This window comes from Bufo bufo, chromosome 4, assembly GCF_905171765.1.
Source record: "Bufo bufo chromosome 4, aBufBuf1.1, whole genome shotgun sequence".
NCBI classification, from domain to species: domain Eukaryota; kingdom Metazoa; phylum Chordata; class Amphibia; order Anura; family Bufonidae; genus Bufo; species Bufo bufo.
In genome coordinates this window covers 610,183,008-610,203,044 of record NC_053392.1, presented here as the reverse complement: position 1 = coordinate 610,203,044, position 20,037 = coordinate 610,183,008, and the positions used below count along the sequence as shown (strand labels likewise).

Below are 20,037 nucleotides of genomic sequence, written 5' to 3'. Positions count from 1 at the left end.
CCCCTCCAGTACTGACCCCTGTGGTACTCCTCTAGTAACAGTGACCCCTCCAGTACTGACCCCTGTCGTACCGCACTAGTAACAATGACCCCCTCCAGTACTGACCCCTGTGGTACCCCACTAGTGACAGTGACCCCTCCAGTACTGACACCTGTGGTACCCCACTAGTAACAGTGACCCCTCCAATACTGACCCCTGTGGTACCCCACTAGTAACAGTGACCCCTCCAGTACTGACCCCTTGGTACCCCACTAGTAACAGTGACCCCTCCAATACTGACCCCTGTGGTACCGCACTAGTAACAGTGACCCCTCCAGTACTGACCCCTGTGGTACCGCACTAGTAACAGTGACCCCCTCCAGTACTAACCCCTGTGGTACCGCACTAGTAACAGTGACCCCCTCCAGTACTGACCCCTGTGGTACCCCACTAGTGACAGTGACCCCTCCAGTACTGACCCCTGTGGTACCGCACTAGTAACAGTGACCCCCTCCAGTACTGACCCCTGTGGTACCCCTCTAGTAACAGTGACCCCTCCAGTACTGACCCCTGTGGTACCGCACTAGTAACAATGACCCCCTCCAGTACTGACCCCTGTGGTACCCCACTAGTGACAGTGACCCCTCCAGTACTGACCCCTGTGGTACCCCACTAGTAACAGTGACCCCTCCAGTACTGACCCCTGTGGTACCCCACTAGTGACAGTGACCTCTCCAGTACTGACCCCTGTGGTACCGCACTAGTAACAGTGACCCCTCCAGTACCGACCCCTGTGGTACCGCACTAGTAACAGTGACCCCTCCAGTACTGACCCCTGTGGTACCGCACTAGTAACAGTGACCCCTCCAGTACTGACCCCTGTGGTACCCCACTAGTGACAGTGACCCCTCCAGTACTGACCCCTGTGGTACCCCACTAGTAACAGTGGCCCCTCCAGTACTGACCCCTGTGGTACCCCACTAGTGACAGTGACCCCTCCAGTACTGACCCCTACGGTACCCCACTAGTAACAGTGACCCCTCCAGTACTGACCGCTGTGGTACCCCACTAGTGACAGTGACCCCTCCAGTACTGACCCCTGTGGTACCGCACTAGTAACAGTGACCCCTCCAGTACTGACCCCTGTGGTACCGCACTAGTGACAGTGACCCCTCCAGTACTGACCCCTGTGGTACCCCACTAGTGACAGTGACCCCTCCAATACTGACCCCTGTGGTACCGCACTAGTAACAGTGACCCCTCCAGTACTGACCCCTGTGGTACCGCACTAGTAACAGTGACCCCCTCCAGTACTGACCCCTGTGGTACCCCACTAGTGACAGTGACCCCTCCAGTACTGACCGCTGTGGTACCGCACTAGTAACAGTGACCCCCTCCAGTACTGACCCCTGTGGTACTCCTCTAGTAACAGTGACCCCTCCAGTACTGACCCCTGTCGTACCGCACTAGTAACAATGACCCCCTCCAGTACTGACCCCTGTGGTACCCCACTAGTGACAGTGACCCCTCCAGTACTGACACCTGTGGTACCCCACTAGTAACAGTGACCCCTCCAATACTGACCCCTGTGGTACCCCACTAGTAACAGTGACCCCTCCAGTACTGACCCCTTGGTACCCCACTAGTAACAGTGACCCCTCCAATACTGACCCCTGTGGTACCGCACTAGTAACAGTGACCCCTCCAGTACTGACCCCTGTGGTACCGCACTAGTAACAGTGACCCCCTCCAGTACTGACCCCTGTGGTACCCCACTAGTGACAGTGACCCCTCCAGTACTGACCGCTGTGGTACCGCACTAGTAACAGTGACCCCCTCCAGTACTGACCCCTGTGGTACTCCTCTAGTAACAGTGACCCCTCCAGTACTGACCCCTGTGGTATCGCACTAGTAACAATGACCCCCTCCAGTACTGACCCCTGTGGTACCCCACTAGTGACAGTGACCCCTCCAGTACTGACCGCTGTGGTACCGCACTAGTGATAGTGACCCCCTCCAGTACTGACCCCTGTGGTACCGCACTAGTGACAGTGACCCCTCCAGTACTGACCCCTGTGGTACTGCACTAGTAACAGTGACCCCTCCAGTACTGACCCCTGTGGTACCGCACTAGTGATAGTGACCCCTCCAGTACTGACCCCTGTGGTACCCCACTAGTAACAGTGACCCCTGTGGTACCCCACTAGTAACAGTGACCCCTCCAGTACTGACCCCTTGGTACCCCACTAGTGACAGTGACCCCCCTCCAATACTGACCCCTGTGGTACCCCAGTAGTGATAGTGATCTCTCTAAGGGTCTATCCACGGACATGAAGGAAAAAGTCGTTTTGGTGTCCGCCTGGCCGTGCGGAGCCAAACGGATCCGTCCTGACTAAGGCCTCATGCACACAGACGTTTTTTTGTTTTGCGGTCCGCAAAACGGATTTCGGTTGTTCCGTGATCCGTGACCGTTTTTTCGTCCGTGGGTCTTCCTTGATTTTTGGAGGATCCACGGACATGAAAAAAATGTCGTTTTGGTGTCCGCCTGGCCGTGAGGAGCCAAACGGATCCGTCCTGACTTACAATGCAAGTCAATGGGGACGGATCCGTTTGACGTTGACACAATATGGTGCAATTGCAAACGGATCCGTCCCCCATTGTCTTTCAATGTAAAGTCAGGAGTTAATATACCATAGGATCAGAGTTTTCTCCAATCCCATGGTATATTTTAACTTGAAGCGTCCCCATCACCATGGGAATGCCACTATGTTAGAATATACCATCGGATTTGAGTTATATCGTCAAAACTCAGATCCGACAGTATATTCTAACACAGAGGCGTTCCCATAGTGATGGGGACGCTTCAAGTTAGAATATACTAAGAACTGTGTACATGACTGCCCCCTGCTGCCTGGCAGCACCCGATCTCTTACAGGGGGCTGTGATCAGCACAATTAACCCCTCAGAGATCAGGTGCTGCCAGGCAGGAGGTGGCACACCCTCCTCCCTCCCCAGTTTTAAATTCATTGGTGGCCAGTGCGGCCCCCCCTCCCTCCCCTGTATTACTGTACATTCATTGGTGGCCAGTGGGACCCCCCTCCCTCCCCTGTATTACTGTACATTCATTGGTGACCAGTGGGCCCCCCTCCCTCCCCTGTATTACTGTACATTCATTGGTGGCCAGTGGGCCCCCCCCTCCTTCCCCCCCTAATTAAAATCCCCCCCCCCCACCCATCATTGGTGGCAGCGGAGAGTTCAGTTCGGAGTCCCAGTTTAACGGATCCAACTGGTTCCCGTTATTCAAGACGGAAAACAAAGTCCTGTCGACAGGACTTTGTTTTCCGTCTTGCATAACGGGACCCAGATGGATCCGTTATGCTTTCCCATAGACTTCTAGTAGGACGGAGAGCAAACGGAATGTCTTTTTAAAGGCTTCCATTTTGCATTCCGTCATAATACAAGTCTATGGGCAGAAGAACGGATCCGTACTTCCGTCTTATGGATTCCGTTATTTTCCGCTATAACCATGTTATAACGGAAAGCCATAACGGAATCCCTAACGCTAGTGTGAACCCACCCTTACATTTTTATTTTCGCACATTTTTATTTTCGTGTTCCTAAGCCATTTATTCTGACAAAATAATAAACTTCACAATGAAAATGTAGGACGCCTTTAAATGTATCCCATTTAGTATCTGTACTTTTATTTTTTGAGAACATTGCTTGATTAAATATTTCTTACCGTCCTGTATCTATGTCTCCTCTGCAGACTTCTATATTTCCATGGTTACAGACTACAAATAAAGTCTGGGTGTAGTCTGATCCTCCTGCCCTCTCTTCTTAATGGCAGGGACTGCAGGATCAACCACATATGTAGACATGTGTCTCCATAGTAAACCCTGGATGTAGCCTGCGGGCTGCGGCCCTCTCTTGACGGAATGGTCTGCAGTATCATACCACATACAGGTTTGTCTGTAATCATTGAGACACCTTGGTCTGCAATAGCGGTGTATACAAAACGTAGTTGAGTTTTAAAGGGGTTGTGCCATGACAAATTTTCTTCATTTTGCAAACCAGCACTTGGATCTGAATATTTTTGTAACTGCATGCAATAAAAAATGTATTATAGTCACTGAGCTATTCATTAAAATCTATCTTTATAGTGCCAGTGGCATGCCCATGGGGGGGCGGTGCACCCCGGGTGCCGGCTCTGACGGGGGTGCCAGCAGGCCCAGAAGCATTGAGCGCTTCCATCAATACAGATTGAAGCGCTCATTGCTGAAGCGCTGACACCCGTGACCCAGTCCCACATACTGCGGCAGGGCCGCCGATCACCGCAATAGCCTTCAGGCCTAGTAGGCCTGAAGCCTATGCGGTAGTGAAATCCGGGCTCAGGCGCGCATGATGACGTCATCGCGCGCCCCTGTGCCGGGACGCTACAAGCAAGTGCAGGTAAGTATTTAGCTTTTAGGGTTTCTTTCTTTCTTTTTTCTTTTATGTGGCAACTTTGGGGGACATGAGGGGGCTGGGGTGGACAGAGGACGTGTGGGGGCAAACTTTTATTTTATATTATAATGTGGCAACTTTGGGGGACATGAGGGGGCCGGGGTGCACACAGGACAGAGGACGTGTGGGGGCAAACTTTTATTTTATATTGTGGCAACTTTGGGGGACATGAGGGGGGTGCACACAGGAGGACGTGGGGGGAATATGGTGGGATACTGTGTGACACAGTGGGGGGGTAATTTATTATGGGAGGGATGGCAATGTGGGGGACACTGCAGTGTGAGGGACACTACTGTGTGGGGGGCAGAGTGGGGGACACTACTGTGTGGGGGGCAGCTTGGGGGACACTACTGTGTGGGGGCAGCGTGGGGGACACTACTGTGTGGGGGCAGCGTGGGGGACACTACTGTGTGGGGGGCAGCGTGGGGGACACTACTGTGTGGGGGACAGCGTGGGGGACACTACTGTGTGGGGGCAGCGTGGGGGGACACTACTGTGTGGGGGCAGCGTGGGGGACACTACTGTGTGGGGGCAGCGTGGGGGACACTACTGTGTGGGGGGCAGCGTGGGGGACACTACTGTGTGGGGGGCAGCGTGGGGGACACTACTGTGTGGGGGGAAGCGTGGGGGACACTACTGTGTGGGGGGCAGCTTGGGGGACACTACTGTGTGGGGGGCAGCGTGGGGGACAATACTGTGTGGTGGGCAGCGTGGGGGACACTACTGTGTGGGGGGCAGCGTGGGGGACACTACTGTGTGGGGGGAAGCGTGGGGGACACTACTGTGTGGGGGGCAGCGTGGGGGACACTACTGTGTGGGGGCAGCGTGGGGGACACTACTGTGTGGGGGCAGCGTGGGGGGACACTACTGTGTGGGGGGCAGCGTGGGGGACACTACTGTGTGGGGGGCAGCGTGGGGGACACTACTGTGTGGGGGGCAGCGTGGGGGACACTACTGTGTGGGGGCAGCGTGGGGGACACTACTGTGTGGGGGCAGCGTGGGGGACACTACTGTGTGGGGGGCAGCGTGGGGGACACTACTGTGTGGGGGCAGCGTGGGGGGACACTACTGTGTGGGGGGCAGCGTGGGGGACACTACTGTGTGGGGGGCAGCGTGGGGGACACTACTGTGTGGGGGGCAGTGTGGGGGAAATTACTGTGTGGGGGTAGTGTGGAAGATACTACTGTGGGGGACACTACTGTGTGGGGGACACTACTGTGTGGGGGGCAGCGTGGGGGACACTACTGTGTGGGGGGCAGCGTGGGGGACACTACTGTATGGGGGGCAGCGTGGGGGACACTACTGTGTGGGGGGAAGCGTGGGGGACACTACTGTGTGGGGGGCAGCGTGGGGGACACTACTGTGTGGGGGGCAGCGTGGGGGACACTACTGTGTGAAGGGCAGCATGGGGGACACTACTGTGTGGGGGGCAGCATGGGGGGCCTTGCTATTAAGGAGGCACTGTAGGGGCCATTCTATTATTTTTGGGGACACTATACAGGGATTATTACCTGGAGCACAATATAGGGTGTTACTATTACTGGGGGTCTCTAGGGGACATTATAATTGCTGTGGACACTATAGGGACATTTGGGGTAATTTATCAAACTGGTGTAAAGTAGAACTGGCTTAGTTGCCCATAGCAGCCAATCAGGTTCCACCTTTCATATTTGACAGCTCTTTTGGAAATCCAGTTCTACGTTACACCAGTTTGATTAGTGACCCCAGTAGACATAATTGGAGTCATTTTTTTTCCAGCAGTAAATTACCTGGGACATTGGGGGGCACAACGGGCACAATATTGGGGGTGGCAGCAGGATGACACTGTGGGGACACCAGGACGGGGAGGTTGATGGAAAAATTTAGAAATCTAACGTGTCTGTGTTACAAACTGTAAAGACGAGATGCGGCTGATAGAATTTCTCATGGCGGTCTAACGGAGGAGAAGAGGAAAGAGAAGGTCTACATGACAGGAGATGTCCCTGGATGTAAGAGGTATGTGGTCAAGTATTGGGGGGGTGCCAGAGAAAGGACCCGCTCCGGGTGCCAAACACCCTAGGCACGCCACTGTATAGTGCCACCTGCTGTTTCTATCTCACTGAGGTGGTCGCACGTGCTAAGTTCCAGCCTTCAATTGCCACTAGCCATATCTACTGTTGATACAGTTACAGGGAGAGAGCTACAGCAGAAAATACATTCCCCCTTAGCTGTGATAGGGATAGCTACAGCAGAAAGGACCCCCGCCCGAGCTATTATAAGTGGAGAGCTGCAGCAGAAGAGGCACACACCTTAAACTTGGATAGGGATAGCTACAGCAGACAGGACAGCCCCCAAACTGTGATAGGGAAAGAGCAGAAACAGAAGTAACACACCCCTTGAACTTTGATAAAGTCAGCTGCAGCAAAAGGGACACGACCTTTGAACTGAGTTAGAAAGAGAGCTGCAGCAGAAAGGACACATCCTCTGAGCTGTGATAGGGAGAGGGCTGCAGCAGAAAGGACCCCCCCCCCGAGCTGTGATAGGGAGAGGGCTGCAGCAGAAAGGACACACACCCTGAGCTGTGATAGGGAGAGTTGCAGCAGAAAGGACATGCCCCCTGAGCTGTGATAGGGAGACAGCTGCAGCAGAAAGGACATGCCCCCTGAGCTGTGATAGGGAGAGAGCTGCAGCAGAAAGGACATGCCCCCTGAGCTGTGATAGGGAGAGAGCTGCAGCAGAAAGGACACACCCCCTGAGCTGTGATAGGGAGGGAGCTGCAGCAGGAAGGACACACCCCCTGAGCTGTGATAGGGAGGGAACTGCAGCAGAAAGGACACACCCCCTGACCTGTGATAGGGAGGGAGCTGCAGCAGAAAGGACACACCCCATGAGCTGTGATAGGGAGGGAGCTGCAGCAGAAAGGACATGCCACCTGAGTTGGCAGCTTGAAATAAATGTGGCACAGCAATGAATGGGGGGATCTCTGGACCCATGTGAGGAACAGGGCTGGTTAGTGCTAGGGGGCCCTGTTACACCCAGACACCCCTAAACCTCATAATGGGTGGGCACAGTGTATACAATGTGTTTCCATGACGTGCAGGGGGGGGGGGAGAAACACAGAAACTAGAAGTGTGAGGCAATGAAACGAAGGCCATTAAGATGGAATCAGTGTAGAGCATTTATTGATCTCCATGCGCAGACATGTAACACGCAAATACAATACAAATACAGGAATGGATACAAAATCCGTACAGAATGCTACAGTCCTATATATAATACTGTACATATAATCCATGTCGTTATATTATCCCTGATGTGGGCAGCCCCATAGAAATAATGTTGCATAAACTGCTTTACATTAAGCAGATGTCCTCGAAGCTTCTGTACAGAATGGAGATGGAAGATCTGCGGCCGAGTCTCTGGATTTCTGTCTCTTTATTATATTAATGTTTTCTATAGGAAGAGCCATAAAGGACCGGTAACATGTAATAATGTGTAATATATGGAAGATAGTTAAAGGGGGGGTCCACCTAAGCATTGGAAAAGTTAGATATAGAATAAATCTACATGAAACATTGATTCACTATGTGCATAGATTATTTATCTTTTACCGATGATGAGTTACAGCTTGTATTATACTCAAGAGCTGCATTCACAATTCTGCTGGTTGTTATTGTAAATCTTTGGCAGCCTTGTTGTCAGACCGCCATTAGCAACTATAATGCAATGGGAGCAGTTAGTGTTCTCTGCATCAGATAACTGTACAGAGCCTGGTGTAATGAATGTAATGTATGTACACAGTGAGTGCAGCTCTGAAGTATAATGCAGGATGTAACTCAGGATCAGTACAGGATAAGTAATGTATGTATACAGTGACTGCACCAGCAGAATAGTGAGTGCAGCTCTAGAGTATAATGCAGGATGTAACTCTGGATCAGTACAGGATAAGTAATGTAATGTATGTACACAGTGACTGCACCAGCAGAATAGTGAGTGCAGCTCTGGAGTATAATACAGGATGTAACTCAGGATCAGTACAGGATAAGAAATGTATGTACACAGTGACTCCACCAGCAGAATAGTGAGTGCAGCTCTGGAGTATAATACAGGATGTAACAGGATCAGTACAGGATAAGTAATGTAATGTATGTACACAGTGACTCCACCAGCAGAATAGTGAGTGCAGCTCTGGAGTATAATACAGGATGTAACAGGATCAGTACAGGATAAGTCATGTAATGTATGTGCACAGTGACTGCACCAGCAGAATAGTGAGTGCAGCTCTGGGGTATAATACAGGATGTAACCCAGGATCACTATAGAATAAGTAATGTAATGTATGTACACAGTGACTGCACCAGCAGAATAGTGAGTGCAGCTCTGGAGTATAATACAGGATGTAACTCAGGATCAGTACAGGATAAGTAATGTAATGTATGTACATAGTGACTGCACCAGCAGAATAGTGAGTGCAGCTCTGGAATATAATACAGGATGTAACTCAGGATCAGTACAGGATAAGTAATGTATGTACACAGTGACTGCACCAGCAGAATAGTGAGTGCAGCTCTGGAGTATAATAAAGGATAAATAATGTATGTACACAGTCAACTTTTATGTAGATTTATGATATATATAAACTGAAAAATCATGTCCAAGAACCTTTGATTAATTACTGATTTCATATCTGAATTACCAGAATTTATTCCTACAGCTATTTCATCATAATATATCTCCCCTGGGAAAGCGGGATGGTAATCAAATTGCTGACATTGCTGTTTACCCATTACACTTAAAGGGGTTTGTCTCACTTCAGAAAATGGCGTTTATTATGTAGAGGAAGTGAATACAAGGCCTCCATGGTTACGACCACCGTGCAATCTATCAGTGGTGGCCGTGCTCGCACACTACAGGAAAAAGCACCGGCCTCTCTGGTGACCTGGACCGTGGAAGCGAACATAGGCTGGAGCTTTTTCCTATAGTGTGGAAGCACAACCACCACTGATGGGAAGGTGGTCGTAACCATGGAAACAAGCAGTGTATTAAGTGATGAAAAAATGAATCCGGCCAGCAAAGGAAGCATTATGGACAATCACAATACATTAGTAAGTGCCTTGTATTCACTTTCTCTACATGATAAATGCTATTTGCTGAAGTGAGAGGACCCCTTCAGTGTAGTGTTTATACCGACCACTGACTGGTATTCTAATGTGGTGGAAAAACATCTCCAAGAATAACAGGCATCTCAGTGCATTATGGCATCGTGCTTGTCTGAGGATCGGACTATAGGGCGAAAAGGGTTTCCTTACATACAGCTGCTGATTAATGCTTACAATTGCTGGGAGAGAGGTAGAGAGAGCTGCTTTACCCACAGGCTGGACACAGAAGTGAGACCACACAATTTGGAGTACTGGTAAATTACAGATATTTTTTTCTTGGGGGGAGAGGTATAGTAGCCCCTTCAATTACAAATCTTCTGCCCGTATACAATATTATATATAATTCTGCATGAACATAAATAGCTAATAATTTTAATATAATGATATCGCCATCCTAAAAGTAGACAACGCCTTGAAGTAACGTTTTATTGTAATGGGTTATTATTATGCATTTGTTGTAGGGTAAGAAGCTAGGGCTGCCACGCCGCAGGAGTATTTCCAGCAGTAAGGGCTCGTTCACACGAACCGTTTTTTGCATTCCGTATACCGAACCATTTATTGCAATGTGTCCGCAATCTGTGTGCTGTCTGCATCCGTTGCTCCGTTCCGTGGCCCCGCAAAAATTATGAGACATGTCCTATCCTTGTCCGTTTGGCGGACAAGAATAGGCATCTCTATAATGGGCCTCCTGTTCCGTTCCGGAAATTGCGGGAGGCACACGGCCGACATCAGTGTTTTGCGGACCCGCAATTTGCGGACCGCAAAAAATGGCACGGTCGTGTGAACGAGCCCTTAAAGGGAACCTGTCACCGGGATATAGCACATCCGCAATACCCAGTCCCCATAGCTCTGTGTGCTTTCATTGTGTAAAAAAACCTGATTTGATACATATGTAAATTAACCTGAGATGTGTCCTGTAGGTGAGATGAGTCAGGGACAGGACTTATCTCAGGTTAATTTGCATATGTATCAAATCGTTTTTTTTTTACACAATAAAAGCACACAGAGCTATGGGGACTGGGTATTGCGGATGTGCTAGCGGCCATCTAGCAACCCATGTCCTCAGCTCTATACACAAAATCATGGTGACAGGTTCCCTTTAAGTGTATATTAGACATATTTTCCTAGGAACGTTCGTTAGCGATTATCTCACAGGCTAATACTGCCTCCGATTGCATTGCCGGCGGCAGATCGTGCTGTGTAATCTGTCCTGCATGGGGACGAGTGATGACATAACGATCGCTCCTCCCTATGCATGTAATAGCAGTGGTCTCCTCCGCTAGCTATCTGGCGACTGCCAGGAGGAGACGCTTCCCTCCCGACGATCGCTTGCAACATCTGGGTGTCTAATACACCCTTTACTGTGTTGTCTGTCAACCTTCCTCCATTTTTGCTTATGGTTTCCAGTGTTATCTGGAAACCTCCCTCTATGCTCTCTTAGGCCTCTTTCACACGGGCGTTGCGGGAAAATGTGCGGGTGCGTTACGGGAACACCCGCGATTTTTCCGCGCAAGTGCAAAACATTGTAATGCGCTTTGCACTCACGTGAGAAAAATCACGCATGTTTGGTACCCGAACTTCTTCACAGAAGTTCGGGCTTGGGATCGGTGTTCTGTAGATTGTATTATTTTCCCTTATAACATGGTTATAAGGGAAAATAATAGTATTCTGAATACAGAATGCAAAGTAAAATAGCGCTGGAGGGGTTAAAAAAAAAGAAAAAATATTTTAACTCACCTTAATCCACTTGATCGCGCAGCCGGCATCTCTTCTGTCTTCTTTGCCGAACAGGACCTGTGGTGACGTCACTCCGGTCATCACATGACCTTTTACCATGGTGATGGATCATGTGATGGATCATGTGATGACCGGAGTGACGTCACCACAGGTCCTGTTCGGCAAAGGAGACAGAAGGAGAAGCCGGGCTGCGCGATCAAGGTGAGTTAAAAAACGTTATTTTCTTTTTTAACCCCTCCAGCGCTATTGTACTATGCATTCTGTATTCAGAATGCTATTATTTTCCCTTATAACCATGTTATAAGGGGAAATAATAATGATCAGGTCCCCATCCCGATCGTCTCCTAGCAATCGTGCGTGAAAATTGCACCGCATCCGCACTTGCTTGCGGATGCTTGCGATTTTCACACAACCCCATTCACTTCTATGGGGCCTGCGTTGCGGAATATAGAGCTTGCTGCGATTTTCACGCAACGCACAAGTGATGCGTGAAAATCACCGCTCGTGTGCACGGCCCCATAGAAGTGAATGGGTTGGTATTCAGTGCGGGTGCAATGCGTTCAACTTACGCATCGCATCCGCGCGGAATACTCGCCCGTGTGAAAGGGGCCTTATGGTTTTAATTGTTGTCTTTCTAGATCTCCCTCCATGTTGATTTCCCATGTTATCTTTGTAGACCACCCGCCATGATTCTCTTGGTTTCCAATGCTATCTCTGTAGACCCTCCTCCATGTGTTCTCACATTTCCCAGTATGGCCTCTCCAGACCTTCCTTTATGCTTAATTATAGTTTCCAGCATCTCTAGATCCCGCTCCATACTTGCTCATGGTTTCCATTGTCTTTCTAGACCCCCCCCCCCATGCCTGCTTATGGTTTTGAATATTATATTTTGGACCCCCTTCATGTTTAGTCATATTATCCCTGCAGACCTGCCTCCGTGCATAAAACTTGTGGTGTGTTCAAGGACATCTCTGAATCCCCCCTCGTAATCTTTCAGACTCTTCTAGGAATATTTTTTAGCTAAAAAAAATGGACTAAGTATCTAAATCCTGCTCCTCGGTGGACATGGCTGGCGTAACTCTCATGGTGTCCGACTGGCGGTAGTAAAAAGATGGCGGCTGGGCTTCAGTCATGGGTTGCTCTTCAGAGGCTGGTGGGGGAGGATTGTGAGGGCACTTTGTGCTTTCTGCTGGAGTTTTTTGTTTAACTTGACTTAGGTGAACTTTATGTTTGCAGCTTTTGTTGCTTCACCACTAACTCTTACTTCAGACTCATCGCCTAGAAAGTGAGGCGTCTCCGAGGATGCTTAAGGGATTGAAGAGCAGAAAGCGCAGCCCGAGGCGATAAATGTTAATAACCCACTCAAAGGTGTCACCGGAGGCAAAATATGATTCAGCGAAATCATCGCCTTACTCCTGTGCACCGCTGGGATATGGAAAGCAAGCGAGATCTTTGAGAAGAACTTGTTTATTGTAAACTTTACCTTCTGCTGGAATCTTCCATGGCCCGGTTCACACTGCCTAATACGCCCATAATGTACCCGGTATGAGAGGCCCTGCACTGTAAAGGAACCCCCCCGTGCCTACAGGAAGCTGAATATACTGGTAGCCTGAGGGGCAAGTTGTTGGAAAGATTGTAGAAATCTCCATAGGTAGGTAGTCGTCAATCACATAACTGTAGAGTAGATCAATGCCTTCTGAGGGGAAAACCATTAATTACCAAGGTGTAAATGAGTCCTTTTTTTTTAATGTTGTAAATAATTTTAAAAAAAATTCTAAATCGTGACCTTTTTTCGAATTTCATTTTAAATGTAAAAAACAAAAACAAAGTAAAAACTACCTAAGCAAGGTTCTGTTCAAAGACCAGAAGAACATACTTTGGGATACATTTAGGCTAGGCCAGGACCGCAAAGTAGAGGTGATCCCATATAAATTATTTTTCGTGCCTCGCCCTGTGATCCCTTTCATTTCTATAGGATCACCGTTTCTCCGCGATCCTAACCATGACCAGTGTCACCATGTAGTCCTAGCCTTACCCTATGAGCCAAGTTGCTTCTAGACTCAAAAAAGGTAATGTGAGCAGAGTCTAATGTTTTAGGAGGGTCAATGAATCATTCAAAGTTGAGAAGAGAATGTTTTTTTTCTTTTTCTTCTGCAGCTCCTGACATCCATTAGAGACCAGGAAACGTTCCGACACTTCTAAGCTTTCCCCTTGTCACTAGGCCCCTGATGACATGAAGACCTCACTATCACCCATGGCTGTAAGACATCTACTTGTCATCAAATTCCCCTGAGCGTTCAACACCATCCTTCCCTTTACTGACAAGATGGAGGCGTACTTTACTTGTTTCGCTCCTAATTGCACTTATTATTTTTGATCTATGTGGCCCAATTCTTGGTCTTATTGGTCAAGCTGTGAAATTAGGCCATGTCCGGCCAACTTCTGAAAAATTCTGCCTTTCTTTTACTGCTGTCGGAAACATTGTGACAACTTTAAGGAACTAAAAAAAACATGACTCTTGTAGATGACCAATAACAAATAGTCCTGGAAGATATATAGCTGATCGTGCATTTTTTTTTTTTTTGTGTCTCATAATACATAATTTCCAAATAACCAATCCCGGGCAGAGTATAGTTGTCCCGTGACCCTCTGTACCTGCTGTCTTCGGTGTTAATCTGTCAATGGAATCTTCCTTTAAATAACATCCATTGATAGGAACTTCACGGTTGACATGAATGAAAATGAAGCAACTTAAGACATGCTGGTAAGATGACAGGGAGACCATGGGCATAATGATAGAAGTTACTGAAAGGCCAAATGGCCTCTATAATTTTATAGTGGGTAGACTATAACTTTTGGTTCTAACTGAGGAAAATATGTTCCATTATTCTTGATACAACTTTTTGTATCGTTTGTCGGAAATAAAACTACAAAAAACAGGTATGATATTTTTAACAGTAGGAACCATTTCCATCATTTCTTTGACTGGTGTCCTGCAAAATATCAGAGGTGAGTTGATAAGAGCTTGAGGTAGCAGTATGGCTTTTGCATGGCAGCTAGGACATGGCAACTCTCCATCCCGGCCAAGAGAGAACCTGGAGAAGAAGTGAGAAATGCTAAAGCAAGAATACAGTTAACACATTGGACACCAGATATTGATGAGGTTTGGTGGCTGCTGTCTATTTTTGTGGCCTACAGTTACAGGTTTGCTGTTACTTAACACATCATCGCACATAACAAAATTTGGCAGGCATGTTTTAAACATGAAAAAGGGGCTATAAAACCCAGAACAACCAATCTTTGGCTTTTTGTCATATTCCAGGTCGAGGTTCAGATAAACTTTTAAACCCTTTCCTTGATTTAAATCCAGATGTCCTACACAATGAGACCTTCATCAAAGTTTTTGATTCCGGAACCCTTCCATCCAACATGTTATGACCAATTCCAAAATTGGGTATTCTCCCCTATCCCATTTCAAACCTTGAGGCCAATGGTGGGAATAAATATTATATTACATTTTCACAATGGGACCTCAAAGTCATTATTTGGTAACATAACCACTGGGGTTCAGCAGATGGGGGTAAACGGATCACTCTAGTCCAGAGAAGACTTCCTTCTGGAGCGATCAGTAGACTTTGGATGGAGGAACGATCATGATAGATTATGGTTGTGCTCAGTGCTATAGGTTTTGTATTCCATACTGTTTGTGTGGTAATAGCATCTGGTCTCGACGGAGAGAGTGGTCCTCATCTTAATGAATTGACATCTGCAAGGTAATCATGACTTTGGTGATCAGTGGTGGCATTTTGTCCTATCATGGAATGACAATGAGATGTTTGGCACATATTAGAAAACTCATATTGGTGTTTCTTCTGATAAGTTTGTTCATAACCCAAGTTCTCGCCAGTAGGAGGTGGCATTAGACGTTCTCCTGACCTGGATTACTCTTGCTCCTAGGGATGAAGTCTTTGTGTTTAGTGGGACACGGGGGCACTGGTGTTTCTACAGGTAGGCCCTGCTGTTGATATCCATAATTCACTTTGCCACATGGAAAATGACGCAGGCGAAACAGAGGCACTTCCTGAACGTTAGAAGTCAGTGTGGATGGTTCTAGAAGAACGGAGGAGCCTGGGAGTCTACCGGCAGTAATCCTGGGGGCAGCCGGACAACTTCCCTCATTAACTACATTCTCTCTCTCTGGAACTGGCTTATCTGGAGGGGAAATGTTTTTGTCTACCGTTTTTCCAGTGAACCATGAACCATAGGTAGGATTCCAAAGATTGGTAGGTTTGTTTCTAGATACTCTACTGCTGTGTAGCTCTGCAGGTTGATTGGCTTGAGCAAATACCTGGTTCTCGTGTCCTCCTTCTGGAACCTGCCTGGGATCTGGACGACGCTGTGGTTCAGCGTGGATTTTATTGGGCACCTTTCGAACTGTTGGCACAGGAGGTGGAGACTGTAGTCCATGTCTTTCTTCTCTTCCTGTCTTCTCTGGTGTCACTAAGAGGGGTGGGATCACATCAGGATCTTCTGGGCGAGTAGGCACCTTTTCCTCCTCCTCAACGAGTGGCCCATATTCTACAGGCAGCGATGTATTAATGACATCTGGATCCTGCAAGTCAACAAACAAGAACATGAATTACATTACAGTCCTACATTTTATTTCATTATCTACAGACGTAAAAAGTGTTTTCTCAGGGAGAAGATGGTGGAAAGTAGGGACAGAAGGAAAGTGGATCCTTGAAATTTTCTTCTACGCAAAATAGAATGGGCAGAAACACGTGAGTATTCGAAGAAGCGCATGTTTGTCAAAGGTGGACACAGACTTGGTGGCAAGTAATGTATCTCTATATGGCCCAACTTCCCCCTCTTAGAGATGGTAAAGGGCAACATATTTTTTGTTCCTAAAAAATTTCTCTTGAGCTGCTGGTGAGCTAAAGTTGATCAAAACAGACAATTTCAACCAAAACTATTGTTGGTTGGGTGAAATTTAACAATAAATGATCAATTTAGGCGACCAATGACATATGATTAATGTCTGAAAAGAACCGTATTCAATATTTTCGTCCAATAGTTGAATGAAAGATCTTAAGTTCAAAGAAAGATGGTTCGTGGACAACGATAGAATGTTTTTTGAAAGATCTTTCGTCAATTTGAAGAACGATAATGGCTGATATGGACTAAAATGCGCACGGCAGTGTCTGTCAAACAGATGTTCACAAGATGTTTGCGCAACTGCTGTTCAGCCATCAACCAACTTCTATATAATGTGTATGGCCTTAAGTGTTAATAAATCAAGTACTAATCACATTATATTCTGGGACTTCAGAAGTTCCATGCATGGTGGCTTCACATCCATTCATCCAGTTCAAAACGTAATTATTAGTCTGGTCCTACTGGTGCCAAGCATAGAAGATGAATGGAGCTTGTATGTATTTGGTTTAGAAACAAATATGTGTGAACTTTTCTCATTGCTGATTATGAGATGCAGACTGCGGTACTGTATGGACTACAGACTGCGGTACTGTATGGACTACAGACTGCTGTACTGTATGGACTACAGACTGCGGTACTGTATGGACTACAGACTGCGGTACTGTATGGACTACAGACTGCGGTACTGTATGGACTACAGACTGCGGTACTGTATGGACTACAGACTGAGGTACTGTATGGACTACAGACTGAGGTACTGTATGGACTACAGACTGAGGTACTGTATGGACTACAGACTGTGTTACTGTATGGACTACAGACTGCGGTATGGTATGGACTACAGACTGCGTTACTGTATGGACTACAGACTGCGGTATGGTATGGACTACAGACTGCGGTACTGTATGGACTACAGACTGCGGTACTGTATGGACTACAGACTGCGGTACTGTATGGACTACAGACTGAGGTACTGTATGGACTACAGACTGAGGTACTGTATGGACTACAGACTGTGTTACTGTATGGACTACAGACTGCGGTATGGTATGGACTACAGACTGTGTTACTGTATGGACTACAGACTGCGGTATGGTATGGACTACAGACTGCGGTACTGTATGGACTACAGACTGCGGTACTGTATGGACTACAGACTGCGGTACTGTATGGACTACAGACTGCGGTACTGTATGGACTACAGACTGCGGTACTGTATGGGCTACAGACTGCGGTACTGTATGGACTACAGACTGCGGTACTGTATGGACTACAGACTGAGGTACTGTATGGACTACAGACTGCGGTACTGTATGGACTACAGACTGAGGTACTGTATGGACTACAGACTGCGGTACTGTATGGACTACAGACTGCGGTACGGTATGGACTACAGACTGCCATATGGTATGGACTACAGACTGCCATACAGTGTCAACTGCGATACTATGTAAGCTGCGCTATAATAGAAGCTGCATACTGTGATACAGTGTGAGTTGCGGTATAATAGGAGCTGCAGTCTAGGGCACAGTCTGAGTTGCGGTACAATAGGCATTGCAGACTGCAGTACAGTGTGAAGTGAGATAATATGTAAGCTGCAGTACAGTGTGAAGTGAGATAATATGTAAGCTGCGGCACAGTGTGAGCTGCGGTTTAGTTCCACCACTATTGATAAAACCTTATTCCCCCTGGGACTGATGGTCACACCGGCTCTGGCTCATTCATCAGAACCTCCATACATTGCAAATCATCACATTACTGCACCTGACACATGGTTTCCAGCCGGATAATTAGAGTCCGCCTTTACACTGCCGTTTCATTTTCTGATAAGCACATTCAATTTTAAGGTGGACATTTCTTTATATCACAGACTGGCCGGTGACTTACTGCTCAGAATAGGAAAACAATTGCCGTCATAATTACTGCATGGAGGTTCCCAGCAATGAGATATCGGCTGAAATTAAAAAGCAATTCCAGACCTTTTTTTTTTTTTTGCATATATTTGCACAGGAGCTGGCGCCGACTTAACGTATCAGACCACCGTTTAATTTTTAAAGCTGCTTTTTTTTTTAAAGAGTTCAGAACGCCAAATCTTGTTCACACTGCCATAGAGTTAAATGAGAAACTTCTGTCTGCCTGCAGCCACCACTAGAGGGCGCTTAGGAGCCTACTGCATACTGTGAGCTCCCTCTAGTGGTAACTGCGGGCTGAATTTTTTTTATTATAAAATGAAATGAAAAAGTAGCAACTGCAGAAGTAATGAGATACAGTAGATACAAAAATCTATAGCTTTAAATCAAGAAGGATGACCTGCTGAAACTAGAAGCTTCAATGCAGTGTGTAGCAGAATAACATCAAGGCAACCAGTGGCCCAATGGTTCCAAAATTGAATCTCATTTTTACCGTGAACCTGTTGACCTGTTCTGTACCACCAATGAACAAGTTTACACTGTGATCTTCATTGCCCTCTAGACATTTCGTTTTACTATGGTGTCTACAGCTACATTTTAGTGTTTTAGGTTTTCTTTATCCTTCTTGGATATCAGCAAGGGTGTTAATACTATAAGCCAGGGATGCTCAATCTGAGCTGTTGCAAAACTACAACTCCCATTATGCCTGAACAGCCTACAGCTATTAGGGCATGCTGGGAATTGTAGTTTTGCAATAGCTGGAGGGCCGCAGGTTGAGCATCCCTGCCACAGGCGAATGTGTGCAGCTTCTATGCAGTTCATAGTGTAGGGGAATCTCAGCTCTGGTTGTGCCCAAACTCCTCCATCCCAGGTTCCCCCTCTACTCTGTTCCAGTTATGTTGGCAGATGGGAAACCAGTCCAAGTGTCTTCATTTTTCTGTCCACAAGTGCATTCCTAGTTGGGCTGGTGGGACATGTGCCCCTGGTCGAGGGTGCCAAGAGAAAGGATGATGTCATTGCAACCAACCAGAGGGAGGAGGTCTATTGTCAAGACTGATGATGTCATTGCTACTAATCAGAGGGAGGAGGTCCATTGTCAAGACTGATGATGTCATTGCTATCAACCAAAGGGAGGAGGTCCATTGTCAAGACTGATGATGTCATTGCTACTAATCAGAGGGAGCAGGTCTTTTGTCAAGACTGATGATGTCATTGGTACTAATCAGAGTGAGCAGGTCTTTTGTCAAGACTGATGATGTCATTGGTACTAACCTGAGGGAGGAGGTCCATTGTCAAGACTGATGATGTCATTGCTATCAACCAGAGGGAGGAGGTCCATTGTCAAGACTGATGATGTCATTGCTACTAATCAGAGGGAGCAGGTCTTTTGTCAAGACTGATGATGTCATTGCTACTAACCAGAGGGAGGAGGTCCATTGTCAAGACTGATGATGTCATTGCTACTAATCAGAGGGAGCAGGTCTTTTGTCAAGACTGATGATGTCATTGCTACTAACCAGAGGGAGGAGGTCCATTGTCAAGACTGATGATGTCATTGCTACTAATCAGAGGGAGCAGGTCTTTTGTCAAGACTGATGATGTCATTGCTACTAACCAGAGGGAGGAGGTCCATTGTCAAGACTGATGATGTCATTGCTACTAACCAGAGGGAGGAGGTCCATTGTCAAGACTGATGATGTCATTGCTACTAACCAGAGGGCGGAGTTCTGATGTCGAGATTGATTATGTCATTGTTACCAACCAAAGGGAGGAGGTTCAATGTTGAGATTGAATCTCCTCCCTGTGGCAGGTAGCAATGATATCATCAATCT

At 47.3% G+C, this 20,037-nt stretch overlaps 1 protein-coding gene across 1 annotated transcript in view; it reads right to left on the bottom strand.

Annotated features, from left to right (window-relative positions):
• Nucleotides 1-15,077: 15,077 nt before the first annotated feature.
• The window catches only part of ALK (ALK receptor tyrosine kinase), a 140,456-nt gene continuing 135,496 nt past the window's right edge, over nt 15,078-20,037 (bottom strand). Inside the window, exon 26 of the mRNA XM_040430232.1 lies at nt 15,078-15,972. Within this exon, the coding sequence (XP_040286166.1) occupies nt 15,280-15,972 (693 nt within the window). The 3' untranslated portion in view covers nt 15,078-15,279. The remainder of the gene's footprint in view (nt 15,973-20,037) is intronic.